General features: G+C 40.7%; 1 protein-coding gene across 1 annotated transcript; it reads left to right on the plus strand.

Moving 5' to 3' along the window:
- The first annotated feature begins 1445 nt into the window (after window positions 1-1445).
- wnt6b (wingless-type MMTV integration site family, member 6b) lies at window positions 1446-21466 on the plus strand. The gene is made up of 4 exons (XM_054615447.1): window positions 1446-1525; window positions 11232-11452; window positions 19292-19596; window positions 21005-21466. Exons 1-4 carry the CDS (start codon window positions 1446-1448, stop codon window positions 21464-21466), a joined length of 1068 nt encoding a protein of 355 aa, XP_054471422.1.
- The last annotated feature ends 3606 nt before the right edge of the window (window positions 21467-25072 follow it).

A 25072-nucleotide genomic window follows, 5' to 3' on the forward strand; every position in this document is an offset into this window, starting at 1 on the left:
TCAGACAGAGTTACAGCATAAGTGGATGGGACCGAGGACAGGGGTACTTGACTGGCTGAATTAGCCTTGTGTTACACTTGTGATTGATTGCATCACTGCAGTGGAACGAAGTCGGGTGTCAGGGCTTTTATGGGCCACTACAGTACAATGGGGTTGGATTTCAATGGATATGCCCTTGGCCAGATAGGTGATAATACCACCCATTCCACACACACACACACACACACACACACATACACACATTTAGGAATGCAGAACATAAAAAAAAATATTCTTTTTGAGGGCAACTGATTAACTTTGGCACCTTTTTGTGTAAAAATAAAGTTATGTGAATCAGCAGTTTATCATTCTGACCACAGTGGAGTGGAACATAGTGTGATCTTCTTTGGTTTTAGCCAAAAGAAAAGACACCCACACAGTGACAAGGTGCCAGTCTGTTTGGCACAGATATCAGAAAGGTACCACCACACCTGTGCTGACATCACCTCATTCCATGGGCTCTGATTTCTGCTCCACCGTAAACATACTGTATGACATGTCTCTCTCTCTCTCTCTCTCTCTCTCTCTCTCTGAGTGTGTGTGTGTGTGTGTGTGTGTGTTTGTGTGTGTGTGTGTGTGTGTGTGTGTGTTTACTCCCCTCTCTCTCAGCCGGGTCCTCCTGAAACTAATTGCAGTTTCTTTCTCTCTCTCTCTCTCTCTCTTGAGTGACAGCGAGGATTTCGCTTCGCCCGGAGCGACGTCACACCAAGGTGGAAGAAGAGGAGCGCATTTTTTTTTCTTCCCTTCCTTTATCATCCAAAGAAAACAGTGTGGCACACAGACGCCTCTACCTGCAGCCGGTGCGCACCGAGAAAAAACCCACTTCACCAAATCCATCAGTCCACAGCCACGGGACGAGACACATCCAGCAGCACCTGGAAATCCAACCTTTTCTTTTTCATTTTTTTCTTTTTAAAGTTTCCAGCTGTTCTATTCTTCTTCTCAAAATTAATTTCATTGTTTTAAAAGTGGCGAGACTCCCAGTAGCCTCATAACCACTTTTCGTTTCGCACTCAAGAGAGGACTTTTCCTGCTTGGAGTCTGTTCTCGTTCCTCCTCAGACACGTTTTGTAAGCATGTAGTGATCTAGAGCAGAACTACAATGATGGGGTTAACCACACCTTTCAATGCGGACACCTCTCCAGCAGCCTCTTGACCAAACTTTGTTGCGCATTAAGATGCGCCCCACAGAAGAGGAGCTGGATGAGGAACTTTGTGCGCTCTTGTTGACAGACAGTTTCCACTGAGCTTTTCTTTTTTTTTTTATATATATATATATATATACACCGTAAGAAAAACCAGGTACCTCTTATGTATTTTAGAAATAATCCAACTCGGTGTTGGCTGAGCTGGTCGGTTATTTAAACTTTGTTGGAGAAACTCCTTGAGGATCTGCTGCGTTCACCATGACGGTCCGTCTCTCCCGGATCCAGCTGGCCCTGTTCTTTATCCTGCTCTGTCCGGTCAACATCATCGGGCTCTGGTGGTAAGTGCTCTGCATTTACCACGTGTTTCATGTTAATCTGTCTCGTGTCAGCCTGGGATTCAAACCATCTCACCTGACTTAGTTATATTTGATTTCCGCGCACTAACATGGGACGTACAATCATGTTGAACTATATTTACCCACAGCACCATCAGCCAGCATTAGCCGACCGGCTTTTCACCTAAATACTCAGGATAGCCCGGGAGCTGTCTGCGTTACTTATTGAGTCTGGGCCAAAGAGACATATGATCATCAGATTCAAGGCTGCAATAAGAAAAAAAATACAGCTAACACAATATAGACAATTCATTAAAATGACTAATTAAAGCAGATAGATCAGTCGTGATAAAAAAGATGCATGTTACCATTGATTTGTAAGTAATACATGTAATTAATAGTGTTTAAAATGAATACTTAACTTCAGTTATTTACATTTAATATGTTTTTAAGTTATTCTTGAATATCAAAATAAACAAAGCTAAAACTTTTATATGTGCTAGACATCATGAAACCCTCAAATCAAAGTTTGTTTCAATGAGACAAATATGAGTCCCCAGCATGCAGGACAAAGAGACAGAGAAACAGGGTGGTGAGAGAGGTGTCTGCTGTTCATTGCCTGCAGTAATACACGGAGGAGAGAAGACAGGGAGTTTGGTGGAGGTAGTGTGTTTGTGTGTGTGTGTGTGTGTGTGTGTGTGTGTGTGTGTGTGTGTGTGTGTGTGTGTGTGTGTGTGTGTGTGTGTGTGGGGGTTCAGAGTCAGGAATGTCAGGTGGCCCTCTAGGCGCAGTGGATATGTCATCATAAAACAATCCATATAGGCTCAGCTCGCAAGGTGTGTGACAGTCGGACAGACAGACAGACAGACAGACAGACAGACAGACAGACAGACAGACAGACAGACAGACAGACAGACAGACAGACAGACCCTATAGATCTGCTGATTACATGTTTTCTATCCTGTGGGTCTCTGTCTATAGTTCTGTTCATTTCATTAGGCAATATCCAATATTTCTGTCCATATTTCCCTCACACACACACACACACAGTACACACACACACACACACACACACACACACACACACACAGTAACACACACACACTTCTGCAAAGCGGCAGTGTTTGAATGTGAAGCTTTGTTATTTTTTTTTTCTTTACCCAGCGAATCCTCCCACTGTTCATTCACAGCCCAGTCAAGGTCAATGTGGGTTGTAGTGTCACAGGGGCTGTGTAAGACAACTGAATGTCCTTGTGTGACTAGCAGATGGACTGGCAGCATCATGTCTCTTCACACGCAATCAGTACAAATGTGAGCTAAACACAAACAACCTGTAGGAAATTATTAGAATTACGGAGTTGCCATTGTTAGTACAAATGAGTTTCCGTTAGTATCTAAAGAATTTATTGGATATGGAATGGAAAAAAAAGACCTGCCCCACATTGCATACTGACAGACCATAAGGTGAACATAGATTCGAGCTCTACTTTTTGTTACCTTCTGGGGTGTCAGAGAGTAATAAAATGCAGCTAACATGTATAAAAGACGTGTCTTCACACTTTCACATAAAACTTACAGCCACACTAAGATGCCTGAACAGTTTAAAATCGGATCTTTGTCCTCTTTTTGTTGGCAAACCACAGGAGTGTATCAAAGCCGACATCTGTGAAGAAAAAGGACTGACAGAGTCTGGTTTCTCTGCTGAGTCTCAGACGGGTAAACCGCTGTTCTGTCCATCCCATGCTCTCCGTCGTTAGTGTTATGTTATACTGTAGTATTCAAGCTGGACACAGCAATGAGGACTTGGCTCAAAAATGCTACCTGTTGATCAGGTGAACGGAAAGTCCTATACTGCAATGCTGAATGACTATTTAATGATCTCAAAGTTGTCTGACAAAACCAATCAACATGATGTGGGTTAATGACACCTTGTGGACCATTTGATCATCAATATTGATGTTTAAAATTGACTGATTATGGAGAGGGTTATTTCAGTTAAATTGTCGTAACTGTACTGCTACATGTCCACTGACGGTGCCTGAGAAGGATTTTCTGATCCTTTTTCTTAAAAGCTCAGTTTTCCCTGTGCACTCTCAAACACAGGACTGGACTTTTCAGAGATGGGGTTTCTCTAGACAGTTTTCGAAAAGCTCAGATTTCAGGTGTGAACATGCCGCTTCAGTGTAGATAGAGGGCATAGTATTGACAAAGACAAGTCACTTTTAGTCAGAGGGGTCGTGGTGTGGAGCTGAACTTTCCTGCGACCAAGCTGTGGAGAGAAAAAGCAAAAAAAAATACAGGGGTCAGGCATTTACATTGCCTCGGGACACTTGGTGTATTTGGGCTAAATCTGGCAAAGTTCTGACATCTACCAGGGCTGAATCCAATAAAAAAATAGAAAGACAAAAAAAAAAAGCCACATGAGAAGATATATACAGTGCCATAATAAAGACAATTTAACACGTGTTACGTCATAATTCATAAAACTGAATTTGTGAGAAACTCTGATTAAGTAGCTGTTGTGGTAAACTATATTCAATCTCCTCATGTTCATGTCAACTTTCTAGTGGCGGCACATTCTGCAAGACTCGGGAGATTCATTTCAAATAAAACTGCAGTGGATTAAGGGAATCAACGCTGAGAAATCTGCTACTTCCTTTTTATCCCCACTGACATACGTTGTCATCTTCTTTCACTCACTCACTTGTTCGCTGGCGGACTTGCACACTCACACAGACACACATGTGAATGCTTTCAGGCACAGATTCACACAGACACACACACACACACACACACACACACACACACACACACACACACACACACACACACACACACACACACACACACACACACACACACACACACACACACAGACACAGACACACTGGCCAACTGTGGAGCAGCTAGGGTGAAGCCACACCTGTGGGTTGCTCCCCAGTCTGCCAGGACAATGATGCTCTCTGTTGAAAGCTGCTGGACATACCATCATACATCTCTCTTTTCTCTGTCTCGTGCTCGCTCCTCTTCGATGTCTTTAGCCATACTTGTCTTTCGAAGGAAAATACCTATCATGCAGATAGGTTGTCGCTGAGGGAAAAGAGAGAGAGAGAGAGAGAGAGAGAGAGCTGCAGTGATGGACAGAGAGTGAGAGAGAGATGAAATGCGGGGAGATAGCTGTCCTTTCAGAGCCTCTGCTGATTAGAGCGCTCTAATCATTTGGCCAGAGAGCAGAGAGCACAGCTCAGACAGTCAGAGGAGTGAGGAATGTCTTTGCTCTCTTATACTGGTTTTGACTGCGGTGCTTAGCATGGCCAACTTTGCTCTATGTGTGTGTGTGTGTGTGTGTGTGTGTGTGTGTGTGTGTGTGTGTGTGTGTGTGTGTGTGTGTGTGTGTGTGTGTGTGTGTGTGTGCCCCACTTTGGCCGTCAGCCCGCCTGCAGCGTGCCACAGGCCTACAGGTGCACACATACACTGCATTTGTATGTGTGTGTGTGTGTGTGTGTTTCAGCTTTCTCCTTTGTGTGTTTATGTGTGTGTGTCACTCCATATACATCTCCAACCAGTGGATCCTGGTTAATCTGTTTAACGTGCACACACAGAGATGTACAAATGCACTCATTCAGTCAGTTATGGGAGAATATACGCACATACAAAGAAACACACACGCACACGAACACAGACTCTATAGCCAGAACCGCCATGATCACCAGAGGAGAGTCTCATTGTAACAGATCTTATCTTGTCCACTCCACTCCTGGTCTGAAAACCTAGATGTCTAATCAGGACCAGGGAGATGGGCATAGATAAAGATAATGACGATGTGGGTTTGGCATCAGGGAGAGAACTGAATTAAACATGTTTATGTGTGTGTGTGTGTGTGTGTGTGTGTGTGTGTGTGTGTGTGTGTGTGTGTGTGTGTGTGTGTGTGTGTGTGTGTGTGTGTGTCAGTGTGTTTCTCTGCACTTTTGAGCATGCACGTAGTTTTGTGGACATTCATACTTTAATTGTGTTTTAGTGTCAGAAATATAAAGGCCACAGGGTATAAATGGTCCAAGAAATGCCAAAACGCATCTACAATTCACAATGATTGGCCAAAACTGTGTTCACTGTTTGAGGGTTGGCAGAAGCCCGTTTGAAATGGAAATGTAACATTGAACCTAATGTTAAGGCTACATCAGCTAGGCACAGGTTTTGATGCCTTTCGGATAACTGCGTAAAATAGGAGTTGCTATCTGGTCCTTTCCATGTTACTCTAATTTGTTGCTCATTTTATCAAAGTTTTCTGATCCGCTCTCATACGTCATATTGCCTGAAATGGAGAACACGCCAGACTATAGCTTCAAAGAAAAAACAGAAGTCTTATAAACTTTTTTTCATGACATAATTTGTAGAACACAACATGTTTGCCAGCATGTGTGGCCTCACATATGCATAAGCGTTGAACATATGTGTTAAAGACTGTTATGACCTGGAATCAGCAGTAAATGTCATATTATTGGCACATTAATACAACATTTATTTTAAACAATATAGCACCAGCTCTGCTTCCCATATTCCATAGTAATTGCTGAGCCCCACAAATCCATCCATGCACCTTTCCAACCTCTACTTTTCATCTGATTATACACATTCTCGGACAATGTGTACCTTTTGGCTGTCTTCGCTGTTGGGTGTGCCACTGAACCAAGTTTTAACAACAGAACGAACTTGTGAATGTTTTTCTTATGTGCAATTGGTTTGGTGTTTTTGGTTTCTCCTTGGTCACACTTTATTGCTGCTATTTAAATTGGGTGCATTACAAATTATGAGTGCTGAAACGTGTTATTGAGACACTCCATTGTTCTCCACCTTGTTTTACATCAGCAAAAAAAACAAACATGTTCAAACATGTCTGAAAGTGATCGACGTGTACCAGACTGCATGGTCAGAAAAACAAGGGGCCGATTATTGAGAGCACGCAGACTGTCGCACACTGTTCTCGCAGGGACGCTGGATAAGTGCTGGAATTGTTCAGATCCATTTTCAATTTTTTTGTATTTTTTGGGACGCCAGACAAGTTTTACATGTGTTTTCATATTCATCACCATTTCTTGATAATTTTATCATTGCTTGATCTCTTTGTATCTCTTACACTGAAACCCCACCGTCTCTTTCCTTTTCTACACACACCCTCTTTAGCTGTCTCTCATTTACCCTTTTTCTTATTTTCTCCCACACTGGCGTCTCAGACTAGCGCTTGTCGTGACTGTCTTCATCTCCAGCATACTTTAAGGATTAAGGAGGGATGAAATTCACTCATTCGTGGGCGGAGTGAAAAAAAAAAAGAAGGGCCCCGTACAGTACAGTACTTTATCTATGGTGCTGTGAGATCCTTAATGTAACCTGAGGTCGCTTTGAGCACTAATGTTTCATCTCTGTCTGCAGCACCTCTAGGCTCAGAACAAACTGAATAAGGCATGTATTTCTATTAAAACCTCAAGAGTGTTTTGTTCCTAATTTTCAGCCACAATAGGAAAAACAAACCAATGTAAAACCTATCATTGATATGATCGTATTTAGATTTTTCAAGCAAAACAAGCAAGCACAAGGTTAAGGTTTGGATTGGATTACATGTTAACTTGTCACAGGTGTTAGCAGCATGGACAGACCTGCTGTCACTCAATGTTTGATGTGGGTATTTTGTCCCTTTGTCTTGTTTTATCTCTTACTGTATGACCCCCAGTCTCTGTCTCGGGACTTTATCCTCATGAAGAACTATTCATGCGAGACAGTGTTTCCTCAAAGCCCCAGATAATATCAATGACTGCATGTCCTGGATGGTGTTTTGCACTTATTTCTTCAAGAGATGTTTTATAATTGACATTGTCACTTTGCATGAAGCAGATCTGATTGCTGTCCGGCCTTGTAGTTCCTTCTGCGAATGTGTGCTTTGATCTCTGTGCATGCCTGCATAGTAGTGAATACGTCTGCTTGTGGGTACTGTATATATGAAGGATTGTGTGTGCAAACTGCTTTTGTGTGCATGAATGCATCCTCTTGGAGCATCCCATTGTGAGTTTGATTAACAGGGTGACTTTTATCTTTATATGATGCAGTAGATAATATTTTTATCTTCATTGAAGCTGCAGAAAGTCATGGAGCTGGAGACAAACATGATGTTTCTCGTAGGATTTGAGTTAGGCTAACAGTTGTATATTGTATTCGGTAGAAATCACATAGGGTGCTATTCAGTGCACCATTTTGTCCACTACTGCTCCATGGAAACCAAAAGAGAGAAGAGAAGTGAAGAGTAGATTGATGTCTGATTTCTTTAGTAATGATCACTGTGCAGACACATAAACCCTAGCTCTGGTCGATTTATTAAAAATAATTACTTTGCCCCTGTCACATGCACTTTCTGAAATCTACAAAGTGTTTCCATATCCAATTCAACTTCGCAGGGATGCACACTTTTATGTACCGATCTCCAAACAAGGGCAAGAATGCCGGCCGCTCACTGTCATCCTATCATCCAATTATTGCACCCCATTTTTGGTTATATCGCCAGCACGGCGCTTTTCCACCTCAGTTCACTCCACTTTCCGATTCATACTTCCTTCCCATTTCTCCTCCCATCATGCCCCATTTCTAAACTTTTATTGAAGACAGTCCAATGGGGATTATAAAAATAGCTTTCCTCCAAAATAAAGGGATGATTTCACCCTACTGTGTCAAAAGGGTTTCACAATTTAGTTTCAAAGTACCTACTTACTTACTACTTAATCCATACATACTTTGATATCTGTTTTAATTGTTAAAATTCACAAAACCCTGTCATTTGACTAAACAAAGGACAGTTTAAAGTCTGACCGATGTCTTTTTCCATTGTTTCCCCTTGCAGACGCTTCTCAGTTTTAGGAAGATACTGTAGAAATGAATTCAGTTGTATGATGTGGCAGATGGCAGCATGTTATTCATTGTCCTTATTTGTTGTGAAAAATGAGAAAAGAGAGGAGAGATTGCTTACACGGATGTAAGATATGTCCCTAATCCATATTACACACAAATAAAGTAATCTCCAGGATTTATCTCCAAGGCCAAATGTCAAACATGGAAACTGAACAAAGAGAAAGCAAAACATCAATTTAGCGTTACAAAGTGTATGCAAACAACTATAGTTCATTATAAAGTGCATAAGTACACAAACATTGACATTTTCATTATTGTTGCATCTGATCTTCCATAAGAAGCTATTTAAATATTTCACCAGATAACTTAGCAGTATTTGCTTTCTTTGCAAAAAGAGATCATAAGGAAACTTTCCTCTCGTTGTCAAAGCCCTCTAACTGTCTCTGTCAATTGCTTCCAGGACTACGTCCAAACGTCATCCAGTACATTCACTGGTTTTACAACTCTACACCTCCCATTGTAAAAAACCAAGCAGGCTATTGTAAGCTGCAGACAGAGCTGACTTCCCAGCCCCTGACACGTGCACATGCACAAGCACAGACTCAAACAAACACAAAATCTTTTTCCCATATCCTTAAAAATCTACACATACTGTATCGAAATGCACCTGAATGCATCGCCCTCCCTGTCTCTCACACACACACGCACGCAGCCTGAGAGCGGTGGGTTTGTAATGAGTGGTTGTTGAGAGGGAGTGTGCGTTGCTAAGTATTGTATTGCTACCTGCTAATTAACACATACAGACTGTCTGTATGATTTCATTATCCGTGTTACTTCCACATGCACACACTTGAGCAGAACACACACAGACACACACACACTCACAGGTTGTAAAGTTCCGCACACACATAACACCTGCATTGGAAATACAGCATTGTTTCCATAGTGATGTTGTCATTACACTCTCAGCAATCATAGAAGGAATGCAGCAGTGGGTGTCCCTGGCAAGTGCATTCACATATTTGTTTGTGTGAAGACTCTGCATGCATGCATGCTTGTGTGTCAATACATTTATCATCTTTTACTATGATTTACACATTAAACACCAGATATTATGGCTCACACTGTAGGATTGAGTACAAATACTCTCCCTAATGTTTAGACAAATGGAATTATTATAATGGAAATCATAATCGCTGTCTATGTTGCCTGCTGTTATCACATGTCAAGTCCTGGTGGGCAGTTTGCCTCTGGATCTTCCTTTCCATGATGTTATTGGCTAAGAGGCTGACACAAGATTCCCTGTGAATGATGTTCTCATTCAATCCTGTGTTAACATGTTCATCAGTCATATAAATAGCTTTATCAAATGAAAAAATAGATCGATTTTCAAAACCTTCAAAAACACAGGGAACACAGTGTGCATGGATAATCATGCATGCATGTGTGTGTGTGTGTGTGTGTGTGTGTGTGTGTGTGTGTGTGTGTGTGTGTGTGTGTGTGTGTGTGTGTGTGTGTGTGTGTGCGTGTGTGTGCAAATGTCTTGCTCGGTATCAGACCGCCAGGAGAGGGGATTGGCGAGAGTGTTTGTTCTGCTTCTTAAAACAAACTCTCGAAGCAGATGAATGATATCAGGCGGTGCGATTAACAGGGACAAGGCTGAATGAAAACCTATGAGGTAGTCTTTTGCTCTCCCTCGCTCTTTTGCTCTCCCTCTCTCTGTCATGCACCCTTTCGACTCCCATTTCGTGGTAAAACCTGAAGTTATGGATCACATCTGCTGAGATTCAGTGACTTGAAGTCAACTGTGGAGAAGAGTCAAGAGAGAGATGGACTAAATGAAAGGGGGGTGTAAAAAAAAAAAGGAATTGAATGTACATAAAGTTAACAGCATAGAGGGGATGAGTGGGGGACAGTTAAGGCAAGGTGAGGTGGAAAATAATGGATATAAAGTCATCTCATAAAGCCACTGAAGTGGCCACATATGCTGGCAGTGCTTCTAAGTCCCTCTTTCCCATTAAGAGTTAGACTAAACGCTTTCTTTATTATATACACTCATCTGTCAAAGCTATTGAGGAGATCCAGGTCCTTATTCATCAAATACAAGATGTATGTATATATCTTTTTTTTTATGTTTTAAATATTTGCACTATATGAGGTGCACTTGATTTTTTTTTATTGCCACACATTTAAACATTCTTTTTTTTGGTTCTTTTTATTAATACAATATGTGAGTTTCTCATGTAGATGGGTTAAATCTGGGAATTGTTTTAGCAGTGCTGATTCAAGCGATACATGTGGTTTAAGCGGTTGAAAACCTTAACTGCTACAAAATCTCCCCAGAGGTTGTATCATCAGGAAATCTAGAAAGTCTGCCTTCTGGTTCCCCAAAATCAACCTAGCATTAAGATCAACTGTAAGCGGCCTGTCTGTTAAGAGACGTCCAACTGTTTCACTTCCAGCTTTGTGAGGACCACACAGTTCTCAACTGCAGTCCAGGAGCAAAATACAGACTTGTAAATCTGATGTCAGAGATGCCTCTGGGAAACTGGGTTCTCTGTTGTCTCCCATGTGTCTATTCAAGAAGCACATTGTCACCGCAACTGAGAAGTGGTGGGTAGCGTTGGCAGTCTTTGCGGCCACAGAATGAACTGACCTTGCATTTGGTCTGTGGCTGCTGATGAGTGCAGCCACATTGTTTACTGTGCGATTAAGTTAACAGGTGTTGCTAACCAAAACGAAAAGTGGGAACTTGCTATTGTTATCATGTTACTTAGAGGTTGTTCTCCTCTCTGACATTTCTTTCTAACTTTTCCAGGGCGGTGGGCAGTCCGCTGGTGATGGACCCCAACAGCATTTGCAGGAAGGCGAAGCGTCTGGCGGGGAAGCAGGCTGAGCTGTGCCAGACTCAGCCGGAGATCGTCAGTGAGGTGGCCAAAGGAGCCAGGCTGGGCGTCAGGGAGTGCCAGTACCAGTTCAGGTACCGACGCTGGAATTGTACTAGCCACAACAAGTACTTTGGCAAAATACTGCAGCAAGGTGAGTAAGGAAAGAATGTGTTTTTTGCTTCTTGGTAACTACCTTAATGTCTATGTTTCCCTGTCATTTCCCCCTTTTATCTACTAAGGAGTGCCATTTATAGGCAAAGCAATAGTCCAACATTTTGGGAATACACACATTCTATTGTTGCTGAGCGTTAGATGTGAAGATCAATACTTATATTATAGATATTCTTTTATCTGTCTGTTCAATAAAAGATACAGATACAGTTTATCTTAGATAAAGAAGGGGAAGCTGTTAGTCTTCCTCCATCCAAAGGTAATAAAAGTTACCTATAAGCACTCTAAAGCCCATTTTATTTCTTGTTAATTTAATCCTTACAAACATGGAAGTATAAACACAGCACAGCAATACATACAAGATATTACTTGTAAATTAGTGAGCTTTAGAGGAGGTTGTAGACAGATTTTGTTACTTTTGGACAGAGCGAGGTTAGCTGCTTTCCCCTGTTTTCAGTCGTTTTGTGAAGCTAAGCCAACTGTCTCTTGACTCTGTGGCCTTTTATTGGAATATGGACAGAAATGACAGTGGTATTGATCAGAAATTCCCATAAATCGTCTTTGTTGCTCTCTCCATCAGCCCTTCCAAAAGCCTTTCACAGGGTTTTTATAGAACACATTCAAAATATTGTATTGTCATGTCCCATTTTCCAGCCGTGAGTACCTTAGGATCTGAACCCATGACCTCACGACCGCAGCTGACGGTCCGACGTCAACTTGAGGACAGATCCCTGTCTGATGGTACTCCAACAGACAAGGGCTGCTGTTGTATTTCAGACCAGACGTATTCACACTTGACTGACTCTCCTCTTCATCAGATCGGGCACGCTTGAATTGATCAGCTAAAATTGCCCTTTTGCTCCGAACATCTCTCTTAAGATCTCGTAACATCTTCCTCCAGCTCTTTGAAGTCTGTAATATAACTGATGTTGGGTCAGCGCTTGGTCTCCCCCAATTACTGTGTTGGTTTTAGATTCATAGAGAGCTGCCTGTCTCCTCTTTGACTGCTACTACAGAGATCCTTTATCCTTGTGTTTAGTCAACAAACAGGGAATAACTGTTGTTAATATACAACAACAAATGTGTCAAGCATGTTATTAAATCCATTTTGGGTCTCATTTCTAGAAGATGTGCATACTTAGGCTTTGTGCTTGCCTACCATTATTGTCTTAAGCGAGTGGCACATGAAATGATAGTCATATTCATTTCCCATGCCATGATATAACAGTCAATACTGAATTGTTATTCTCAATTTAAATAAGCCTTTAACTTTCAAGTGTATGTGCAAAGCTAATTTCCCATTAATTATAAATATAGCAGTTAGATGTCAAAAAATGTTTACTTTGTCCCCGCTATCAAAACAGAGAATCTCTGACCCAAATCTTTCACTGCTGCAAGTCAGTCTTATAGTATGCTATCACTTGTAAAGACAAAGTGTTATAAAAAAGACTAGACTGTGTGTCTGTCCTGTTCCAAACACTGCAGATTTCCAAAGTTAAATGTTGCAGTCAGGAAGCTGATATTAATATACAATAGCTTTAAGGCTATCAAAGCAAACGCAGGATACTGGAATTTTATTCTCAGTTCTATGTTATTGCAATTGATAAGATCTTTTTTTAAAAACACATACTAAGCTTATACACATTAAGCCATTCAGAATGCAGAATCACGCATGAAATCTTTGTCACTCTAAACCACATGAGTACATTTTCACCCTTTTTTTTCATAAATATCCTGGGCCATTTATCTTCAATATTTACATGTCACTTCATAGGACCAGCAATTTGGCCTTACAACATCTGAAAAGTTGACTCTATTTATCAGTTACTCATGTAGCTAAATCTGTCTATATTGTTAAAAAGCATATTTTCTTCCTCTTATCCCATTGGACACTGTCGGTATTGCCAGTGTCTCCGGCAGAAAAATAGAGAAGAAGAAAAAAGAAATGCAGACAGAAAGATTGGGAGGGAGAGAAAAAAGGGGACAAGAATCTACCAGTAGAAGATAGACGAGCAATTAATCATAAATTCCTGCCTGTCTATAAGGGAGGCCAGAGTGCTGCTCTGTTTTGAAGCCTTTGTCCTCAATTACTGGGATCTGCTCTTAATGGCTGTTTATCATGAACTAGTAGCAGTAAATGTCAAAATAAAAGTGCCTTTGTATTTAATGCTCACTCTCTCTAAGTGGTTTACTTAACCTCATTGACCTCCATATAAATTTGAAGTGATAATAGACTGTCATTAAAGTATTTTAATGACATGCTGTTTTCTTTGTAGAGAATTTAGACAATCATAGTGGAAGCTGGTGCAGTCTGTTGGCTTCAAGTCCATTCATCCCTGTCAATGAGATGCTTCTTATTTAATTACACAGAATTATTTAAAAAAAAAAAAAAAATTGTTTACTTTACATAGTGGCTTTAAAGGTGGAGATCTTCCTATCTTCCCATCAGACTAGTGGATTGTAAACCTCATGTGGCTGTAGAATAGTAGTTTTAGAGATTTTTTGTAAGCCAACGGGGAAGTTAGCATCACAATCCTTGGATTTGGGATTTTACAGAAAATAAGATCTGTGGCAAACAAATGATATATGATACGTAGACGTTTTGCAAATTAATCTTTATCAATTAACACCACTTTTTGGATTACAGAAGTCTAAATGCATTTGCCAGAAGTAAAAAGCTAACGTTAGGCTATTAATAACGACACCACAGTCACATCACTTAGGCGGACTAGTGTTTAGCGTTCTAATGTTTAGTAGTCTAAGTTACTCTCTTAGCAGCATGTAAGTCTGTTGTTAGCAACCCCCTTTTTAAAGACACTGAAAAGCCTCAAAAGTCAAGAGTGGTATATTTATTGAAGTATTTCATGATGTAGAACATAATGTTATCTCTTAAGCTTGCTTTACCACAGACCTTATTTAAGACATTTAACCAGAAATCCACTCAAAAAACCCTTTGACTTTGAGATGAGGGAATGGGATGAAGGAAAATTCTAACTCATTCCTGCAGCACTCCATATGTGACACTCTTAACCACGGCCTGTATCATAAGCAGTACCAGTGCTTTGGCACAATAAACTATGAGGAATTGTTTTCAACCAAAACAAGTTGTATAAAGATGCCTCAGTCCCTAATGTGTGTTTCATGTGTCTGTGTGCACATGCATGTTTAGAAAACTGTTTAAGTCAAAATTTGGAGTAAATCTGATTAAAATACAGTCTACGTAAATGCTGGTTTAAGTATGGTAGTAATGACGTCTGTGTGCAACCCTTTTTGACTTTGTAGAACACTGAATTGGATTTCTGGAAAAAGAATATTCCATTGTGTGCTATGTTAGGGTTATGACTGTACAGTGAAAACAAATCCACAGGGTGTTTGGGAGATTAGCCAAGCTGGCTGAAACACCCTTTTCTGCTTTCCACTTTGCAAAAATATCTTCAGGCTATATTCACCCACAATTCAAACCTTAGAGCACTTGTGTGGCCTGTTAATTAGCTAATGGCCCCACTGCTGTGTGTCAACATGTGTCTGACTGCAAAGCTTGTCTGTCGAGTACCAAGATCAGAAAGTCTGCATGTGTCTTTGTATTTCTTTCATTCCAATGTTTTTGGATGACGAACATGATTTTGCATACATCATCTCCAGCTGTATGGCTGGACTAACAAACACACAGACATTCATGGCATGGTCCATGAGTCTACTTTTTGACTTGAAAACTCTTATGCATGAAGCCACTTGAAGAGAGAGAGGGGTGTGGAAATGTGTGTGTCTGGATGTGTGTGTGTGTCATATAACAGGGGCTTTAGTTGATTTCACAACATAACTGAAACCTTGCCATCTTGCACCTTCACTGCAACAACTGCGAATAATTGAACATGTCGAAACAATCATGACAACTTATTCTGCGGTATTCATCGGTATTGAAACGGTTTATCCTCTGGACATGAACCTTTCACGTATATTCAGCTTCAAAACAAGGTCAAATTCATGGCTTCTCATAATTAATTGGGAGTTATCATCCTCTTTTCCTTGATCTTTGCTGTGTTCCAATAACATACAGGCCCCGGAGCGCTCATGACTGGCAGTGTGAGCCAGTCAGCCAGCATACTGTCCAGTGATGCGGTTAATCACATACGGGATGTTGCTTTACTTTGAAACTCATCATAGGTGGTGTACAGAATGTGTGTGTGGAGGATTTCTCCGGGCTGTACAGTGGTTGCAAAGTAATTAAACCAGTCATCAATTGTGTCAGTTATTTTCTCATGAACGAATTTCACAGGTAGACACACAGTTATAGAGACAGTTATACACAACACAGTTTCTTGTCAAAGGAAACTTTGACACACTGACAGGAGGAGCCGAGGATCAAACCACCCATCCAATAAGTCAACAACCCACTCCAACTCCTGAACCACAGCCATGTGTGGCTTTGGCATTTGTCACTTGAGGGCTTTGTCACATGAGACATTTTTCTTTGGGGCACTTGACCAAAAGACTGATGCCGTTGTTTTTTGGGGGGTTTTCTCTAGGGAGTATCACAGTCTGGCTTCATAGATTACTGTTAAATCCATGTTATGTCTATTGGTTTACACCTTTCATTTTAATTTCAGTTCGTTGGCAAAGTGTTATTTATTGTTTTTCTTGTACTCTACATTGTCTTGGATTTATATCCGCTTGTTGTACCTTTTGCCAATTATAATAGTTTACTTAGCTCAGGGTTTCTTTACATGTACAGATTGGTGATGACCTGATATCACAGAGTATCTAATATGAAGGTGCACACAGTAAGTCATAGCCAAAACAGAGAGAACTTTTTCCAAAGACTTTCTGGCACAGAAGCGGCAGGAAGCATTGCAGTATTCTAGTGTACTCAGTGCATGCTCCTGTCTTTGTGCATTTTGAAAAAGCAGCTGATGTGACCACTAGTCGCAGTGGGGGTCACCAAAGAGACAATCCTCGGAATTAACACCTTTCCCTGCAAAAACAAATACGTTTTTATTAAACTATGCTTGTAAGGTGATTTTATATTGGACTGCTTTCAGTTTTTACATCCCATATCCTTAAAGTATTAAATGTGCTAATCCCTGCAGAAGGGCTTTCTGGAATTAGAAGCACACGTAGACAGGCCCAGACACCCACTGCAGCAGGGAATTTGTTTGGAATTCATGTCTCCGAGGAAAATATGAAACAGGGGGCCTCAAATAATCTGTTTTCTGAAAGCTTTTTTGTATGCGTAATAATATTTTTTTTTTTCAACCCTCTGTTAGTTCTGTCCTCTAACTCTCTCCTGTTTGGCTCTCTCTTTTTGTCCGCTTTGATGATATTTTTTTAAATGAACCAAAGTAAAGTTTCAGTGATAATTGAAGTACTTGTTTTCTTTTATTCAACATGATATTTTCCTTCATGCAGACTTCTTGTATTACTGTAAATGCAATGATTCACGAGTGCAGCTGGGGACATCTGGACATGCTCTCAGCTTGTTTGGACACAGCTCTTGTAGCTATCACCATATTGGAATAATATTGAGTTGTGTACTGATGATTCACACACGTGTCTCTTAATAAGTCCAGGGAGGTTTTGAACAATGACACATCTTGATTTCAGTATGTTGCTGCTCCTGAAAATCTCTACCCTATTCTGCTGAACAGCAGGAGCAGCAAGGTGTGGTCCTAACTGAGCTGCACACACCACACACACACACACACACACACACACACACACACACACACACACACACACACACACACACACACACACACACACAGTTGCAGAAGCTGTGTAGAGCTGTAGCTGTACTTGCACCACCATGCACATGTGATTTATTTTTAATCTGCAATCAACCGCAAATCGCAAACAAACCACGAGATCGAAAATCCACAGGACTCGTTCATTTAACAAATATCAAAACAAGACGCACTATTGACTATTTGTGTAATTTCATAAATACTTTAAATCTACTAAATAAACCAAGGTTATTCACACATTGACACAAACGTACACATATTTGCCTGCGTTGGAGACTTTTCTGGGTGTTGGGGTGTACAGCTGGTATTGATATCACCGTGTGCTGGGGTGTGCATGTCTCGTCGCACGCCACCCAATCTCTGTGTGTGTGTTACCATTTCTAATGAATCCCATTCACTGAATCATGCGATATGGAGTTGGCAGTGTTGACGGTGGTGACTGCACGCTCACCGCCTTCCAGATTTTTAAAGTCCTTCCCTAAGTCTCCGAACACGCATACAAGGGCTTGCTAAGTGGCTATACTCCCTCTCATTCTCTCTATCACACACACACACACACACACGCACACACACACACACACACACACACACACACACACACACACACACACACACACACACACACACACACACACACATACATATACTCAGTCCCTAGTTTATCATCATCTAGGCAGAATAATGCCAAATGAAATAATCAATGTCCTAAACAATTCCCACTGCTTGCTTGTTTCTAGGCAAAATTTACACTGCAGTTAGTCACTAGGTAGTCCCTTGACTTGTAAGTAAGTCAATTAACATATAAACCCACTCTTTTCCGACACTGATCTAATGGGTTTTGTTGCCTTAACTTAAACTTATTTCGAAAAGACACTATGGATGTAACAATTGGAAACTGACACGGCGTCCCGGACACATCCAAATCTGATGCTAGAAGGGTAACTAGAGCCTCATACATTGATGCTTAAAGCCACTGACAATACGCTTGTATTTGATGAGTTGGTTTCGATTTTGTCAAGGGATTTGCTTATAATGATAAAAATAAAGAATATCACCAGCTTTATCATCTGTATTCAAATTTAGGTCAAAATTGATTTGAAAGATCTGGAAGGTTTTAGATATTAGATTTGTTCTGCATCAATAAAGATTTGTTTTTTTTATATAGACAAATAGGGCAAAGCATGCATACGATAGTCAGCCAAGTAGGTCTCTGAGATTCTTTCATAGCTGTGATAACTGTGGATAAAGACTCATTTGGCCGTAGGTGAGAATGATGCCGAAGCCACCGGTGAGGACAGACGATCAATTTGCAGTTGTAGTTGGACATGCCTTCAACAAGGAGTGTTAAGCTCTGCACCCAAAATAAACCAGCAGCTGTGGTGTGTGCATGCACAACAAATCCAACGGCGCTTAAGATCGTAGTAATGGACGAGGATTGAGAGGAAGGTGCTTTTATCCTGTTCCACAGGGCTGCAATATTAACGGACTGGATGGAAGGACAGATGCATGGATGACTGGATGGATGGATGGAAACTAGCTTCTGTCATTTGTAGTGCTCTATTTTCCACCAGTTGTTATCCTGTGATAGATTGAGTATGAGTATGATCAACAGATGTCTGAATGTGGTGTTGTGTAATGTGTTGGTATTTATCATGTGCATGTCATTGTGTCACAATGAAAGGGTTGGATTGAAAGAAAGGAAATGTCTGTGTGCATTAGCGTATTTTGATTTCTCATTCTATTTTCGAGATGATGGCCCTGTTTTCAACCCCCTGTTTAAAATTTGCTTCCAAGATATAGTTTAATATTTTGGGAATATGCACATTTGCTTTACTTTTCTGGCAAAGCAGCTGCTTAGCTTTGCTGTTAAGTTTAAATCCTCTATTTTAACTTTTAATATTGTGCCTGTTTCAATTTGGATTATGAATTATTCTTTTAAGCTGTGGTAAAATCATAACAGATTTCTCAATATCCTCAGATATCAGTTTATTCTGCATTTTGGAGACTTCTGTGCAAACCAAACTTGGGAACCAATCAATAAACTAAAACCCCTCTTATTCTCGTCCCTTGTATCGTAGATATCAGGGAGACAGCGTTTGTTTACGCCATCACGGCGGCCGGTGTGACCCACGCTGTGACCCAGGCCTGCAGCATGGGAGACCTCCTGCTGTGTGGCTGTGAGGCGACCAGGAACAGAGCACCTCCGAGGCCGTCCTCATCCTCCTCCACCGGAGACGGAGTCAAGTGGGAGTGGGGGGGCTGCGGAGATGATGTGGAGTTTGGTTATGAAAAGTCGAAACAGTTTATGGATGCCAAGAGAAGACGGGGCAAGAGTGACATCAGGACGCTCATTGACCTGCACAACAACGAGGCCGGGCGGCTGGTAAGAAATTGTTTCAGAATTAGGACATCAGTATGTCTTTGCAGTTTCTGTTTACATATTGAATGGGTAGAGTAAGAAATAGATTGAACACAACTGTAATGTGTGAAAAAAACCTGTTTTTTAACTGCTACTGTGCTGTACTAAAGACCAGTGTCTGATATTTCACCTAATTCTCAAAGATTTTAGCAGCAAAGGTGTTGCTTGTCCTGTGGAATGTTCCATCATTCCACGAACATGCAAAAAGAGAAAGACATCGCCCCCAGCCATATATGTGTAGCGGCGTAAGCTGATATTCTAACAAGAATCAGGTTTCTGAAACACAAAAACAAGAGCGTGCCACACATTTTGTTTTCGAGCCTCCGAGGCAGGTAGCTTCTAGTGTTTCCACAGCCCTTGTAGAATTTTAAAGTTCCTCTTTGTTGCACATATGAACGCCGAGTGAAGTATGGCCTCGACAACTCAACGTACTACTGAGAAAGTGGATATAAAGTAGCAACTTTTTAGCGTAGTTAATTACATTCTTTTGAAATATATCTCGGTAAATCTTCCAGATCACATTTACCTTTAAGCTGTTGGTGTTGCTCCTCAGTTTGTCACACCGTTTTGCAGAAGTGTTGACACATACACAAGCAAAACACAGAGTCACACGGTTCACTTTGATTGGGGTCAAAGGCAGGTAGAGAGCAGAGGAGGAGGGAGGATTTTGGGACTAAATCCAATTGAAGCATTAGCGAACAAACCATTTGAACAAAAGGAGAAACCTGCACACAAATGCCCAGAGGTTGAGAAATTAAGCGTGTTGTGATGCGTGCAAGTGTCTGTTTATGTGCAAGCATGCGTTCATTCTCGTATACACGTTTTGCAAGTATGTGTGTATGTGTGTCTGAACGGGCAGGTGTGTGTGTGTGTGTGTGTGTGTGTGTGTGTGTGTGTGTGTGTGTGTGTGTGTGTGTGTGTGTGTGTGTGTGTGTGTGTGTGTGTGTGATGGGTTAATTATGTGGAGAATAAGTGAATGATCTGTTGTCAAGGCTTGTTAGATGTAGGAAGGCCAGAGGCAACATGGAGGCAGAGGGGGTTGGGGAGCTAAATTCCTTCTGAATAGCGTCTGCTTTTATCTTACCTATCTATCAGTGTGTGTATTTGTGTGTGTGAGTGATCCAGTGGCTTTGTCTGTGATATAATATGAAAACACAATAATAAATAACTTCTTTAGAGTGCTTGTCATTTGTCCAAAGCTGTCCTCCTCTTCAGGGTACAAGTTTAAAAGTTTCCTTTGTCCTCTTTTTTTGTTTGTTTGATCAACCATCTCCGCTTCTTTTAATTTATTGGCAATTTATCCTCTGCAACTTTCCTCTGCCACCCATAACCTTACACCCACCCACCCCTCTCCTTGCTCTCCCCCTCCCAGTCGGTGAAACTCTACATGCGGACAGAGTGCAAGTGCCACGGTCTGTCCGGGTCGTGCACCTTGCGCACGTGCTGGAAAAAGATGCCTCATTTCCGTGAGGTGGGCGACCGCCTGCTGGAGCGCTTCAACGGTGCTTCAAAGGTGATGGGCGGCAACGACGGCAAGACCCTGATCCCTGTAGGCCAGAACATTAAGCCACCGGATAAGGAGGATCTGATCTACTCCGATGAGTCGCCCGATTTCTGCCTAGCAAATCGGAAAACTGGTTCACTTGGGACACGGGGCCGCATGTGCAACAGCACAGCCATGGACATCAGCGGCTGCGACCTGCTGTGCTGCGAGCGCGGCTACCGGGAGGAAACAGTGGTGTTGGAGGAGAACTGTCTGTGTCGTTTCCACTGGTGCTGTGTGGTCCAGTGCAAGAAGTGCTTGGTCCGGAAAGAGCTTAGTCTCTGTCACTGATGAACTGATGATGACAGCAGTCAATATGACTTGGTTACTTCTGTGACATTTGGAAGTTCTAGCTTTAGTTTGGCTGGTGTGAAAGAAGGAAAGGATTTGGATTTTCGTGGGAATCCTTTTGTTTCTGTCACATTCAGATAGAACCTCAAAAATGATTCATTTCCAATAGTATTTGATCATAGTTTTGGCTTTTTGGTTTCGACAAAAGAGGTGTTCAAAATGTTCAAATGGCAACCACATGGAAACAAAGGCAGGGGGACTAAAAGAAGCCAAATAGAGAATATGTTTGTTTCTGAGCTACCTACTTTTCTTTTTCTTGTTTATGAAAAAGGACCAAAGAATGTCAAATATGTATTTTTCTCAAATGAAAGTGGTCGTTCCTTGTTGTCATTTCCACCACCAACTAAACAACAGAGCTTGACTTCAGCTGCCAGTAAAACCAAGGAGTTTCATAATTCACCGTGTACTGATGCATCTGATTTGGTTATGGAATTTCCACGACTGTCCATTCCCTAGGCCCCTTCCTCCTAGATTAATTCCTGTTGCTACACCTGTCTAGCTTTCCATTCTCACGTTGTACATATACAGTTTAAAATAACAGTGTAAGATTTACTAATCATAATTTTTGCAACAATGGGTCCTTGATTTCAGACAGAAGTAGACAAAGTTAGGCTTCAGTTTTGCTGGGTAAAGTTGCAATGGTCACTGGCAGCTTTTATCAGGTGTAGCTGATGAGCTGGTTGAAGGTCCAATCTCCAACTGACTTGTTTTTAAAACAGGAACTTTGACGTAGACTTCGACGTAATTGAATTAGGTTACTTCTGTAGGTAGAAAGCATGCAAAGCCTTTATTGGAGTAATCCATTCTTCACACTTTTACTCTTGTCTATTGGGTTTCAGAAAAACACCACCCAGCAAACTCTTTATATGCAGAGCATCACTCTGACCTGCATGCACATCATTTAAGCATGTGGAGAAACCCAAAGCTTGACAGACCTGCTGTTCCTGGTTACAGATGCTGAGCTACGATTGGACGATTGCTAATGTGGGAGAGGTTTAGCAAACTGTTAATTGTATCAATGGGCTGCTAATCTATGAGGGCATCACTGACTTTTATGAAACTTCTGAGTCTCTAACAATGTTTTATTGTGAAATCTGTCAGATCTACAGGATCATAGAAAGATAAAGCCCAAATATTCCTAATTAGGCATTAGCAATAAATATATATATATCTCAGTTACATTAACTGTAACTTTACGTAAATATCAAACATCAAATACAAACAATGCAGGTTTTGATTTTTTTTCATGCAACTGCGCCAAAAATAAATAAAAAAGGGAAATGGTCTCACATTAGCATATTTGAAGAATTCTGTCAACACCATGTTCTGCAGGTGTGGACTTGGCCTGCCAGCAAAGACTGTTATTTATATAAAGATACGATGACAAGACTACTCACTTCCATCTCTCTCAGAAGCACTTTGGATACGATGGCTGCCGTGGACTTTTTTCAATAGCTTGGCAATAAAACCTTTTGTGGTTGTCTGTTTCTATTAAACCAAAAGAGAAACCTTTATTCACATTTCATTGTTTGGTATCAAGAAAATGTATATAATGTATTTTGTTTATCTTTTATGATATACAGGGCTAATGTAATAATGCACTTTGTTAGCTTTTGTTGATACTGTATATGCAGATGTGTGTGTGTGTGCGTGTGTGTGTGTGTGTGTGTGTGTGTGTGTGTGTGTGTGTGTGTGTGTGTGTGTGTGTGTGTGTGTGTGTGTGTGTGTGTGTGTGTGTGTGTGTGTGTGTGCGTGTGTGTTTGAGAGAAAGTGCTGAGTATGTGTTTGTGCATGTTGGCTGGTTATCTCTGTATCCTTCAGTTGACAGTACCGTTTATAGGCCTATATCTTCAATCAAGTTGCTGTCAGACGTTAAACTGCATTATGTTGGTTATTAAAAGCACACTGCTCTTTGACTCTCTGCCTCTGTGTGAGGCAGACAAGATCTTATATTTGCTCATATTCAGAGGAAGTATGTTTCCCATAAACCTGTCATCTCATTTACACTCACGTTTAAGTACCAGACAATGTAGAGTAAATGTACTGAACTATGATAATACATTACCTCCACTTGTCTCTGCTGTTGTGTCTGAGTGTGTAGGTTCAGTATCAGCTTGTTTTTAATTTACAGTTAGTGCTGTTTGTGTTTCTGGAAGCTATCATTATACAGATCCGGCTGTTAGACTTACATTTAAGAGATGATAGTCTGATGGTTTTTGGAATATTCCCCAACAGCATTTTCAGCAACACAGTTTCATATTTAGCATGTGCCGTTGCAAGAATGCATTCTTGTCATTTCAATGACCTAATGCAACATATGTGGTCACTGTTGCAGCAATCAAGCAACGTAGAGTATTTTTATGAAGAGCAAACATGTATTTAATATTACAATGAGATCAAGAGCAACATCTCTCACACGCAATAGTTATGAAAGGGCCAGTAAATATTTGTAAGTGGTAATCATGATGACATGCTTTTCAGTTAGTTATTGTTTTACAGTAACTTTGATTGTGTTAATATACTTTGAGGAATGATGAGGGTAAGGCAACATGATATGATGTTTGTATAACGTTTTGGGCTCACTTTAAAATGTAATTTATAGCTATACCTTCTGTAACTCTCACATTCAAAGTACTTTTGAATGTGCTTAATTTAACTAGATCTGGTGGGAAACAACTGCATGTAGCAAAAGGGATCAAAAGGAAGGAGCAGATTAAAGCATTTGTACCAGCATGGAAATAAATAAAACACCTCAGTTACAAATACATAATGCAACCCATCTTTGGCCAACTAAGTTATGTGTCAACTGTATCATTTTGTTATCTATTCAAAGGCATTTTGTTTGCTTCACAGTTTGTAATGCTCTTCATTTTTGTATTCTTCAGATATCATTTCATATCTAGATGTCATGTTGCATTTTTCATTTAGCGTAAAACTACTGTGTGTGACTCACAATCAAAACACTATTCAAATAAAAAGTAAAACATTCTGTTTTTTTATTGTGCAGTTTTAAGCTCAAATCAGAGGTGAGGTGTTGAGACCCTCATTTTGATGATTCAAATGTGATGAATTTTGCAGTATATTTGGAAAATGTTGTATTTGAATAATTTAAACACATTTATGTGTGCCTAAAGTTAGCTGATTGTGTCAAAAATACAGGAAACTGGTTGTGTAGCATACTCTATCTCTGTAAAGGTTTTGTGTGACGATATGTCATTTTAAACTTTGTATTGGTTTTGAGCCAAATCCTGACAGAAATATTCCATATCAAACCTCCTATATATCCTGCAAGAATTCGAGATTTCAACCTGCAAAATTAATAGAAACATTAAACATTTACAGACTAATTTATTTACATCTTATGGCACTTTTTCCTTTCGTAGTTCTCCCTGGCATTGTGTGAGTATATATTTTATTTTATACAGAGACAGGGTTTTCACTTTGGTGATGATTATCACCAAATTAGACCTTTTTTTTGCCACTCGGCAAAAAGAGGTGTTGTTGTGACGTATTTATTCTGTAGAAATGAAAAGACAAGGAAGGGGG

The sequence above is a fragment of the Anoplopoma fimbria genome, chromosome 16, assembly GCF_027596085.1.
Source record: "Anoplopoma fimbria isolate UVic2021 breed Golden Eagle Sablefish chromosome 16, Afim_UVic_2022, whole genome shotgun sequence".
Classification (NCBI taxonomy): domain Eukaryota; kingdom Metazoa; phylum Chordata; class Actinopteri; order Perciformes; family Anoplopomatidae; genus Anoplopoma; species Anoplopoma fimbria.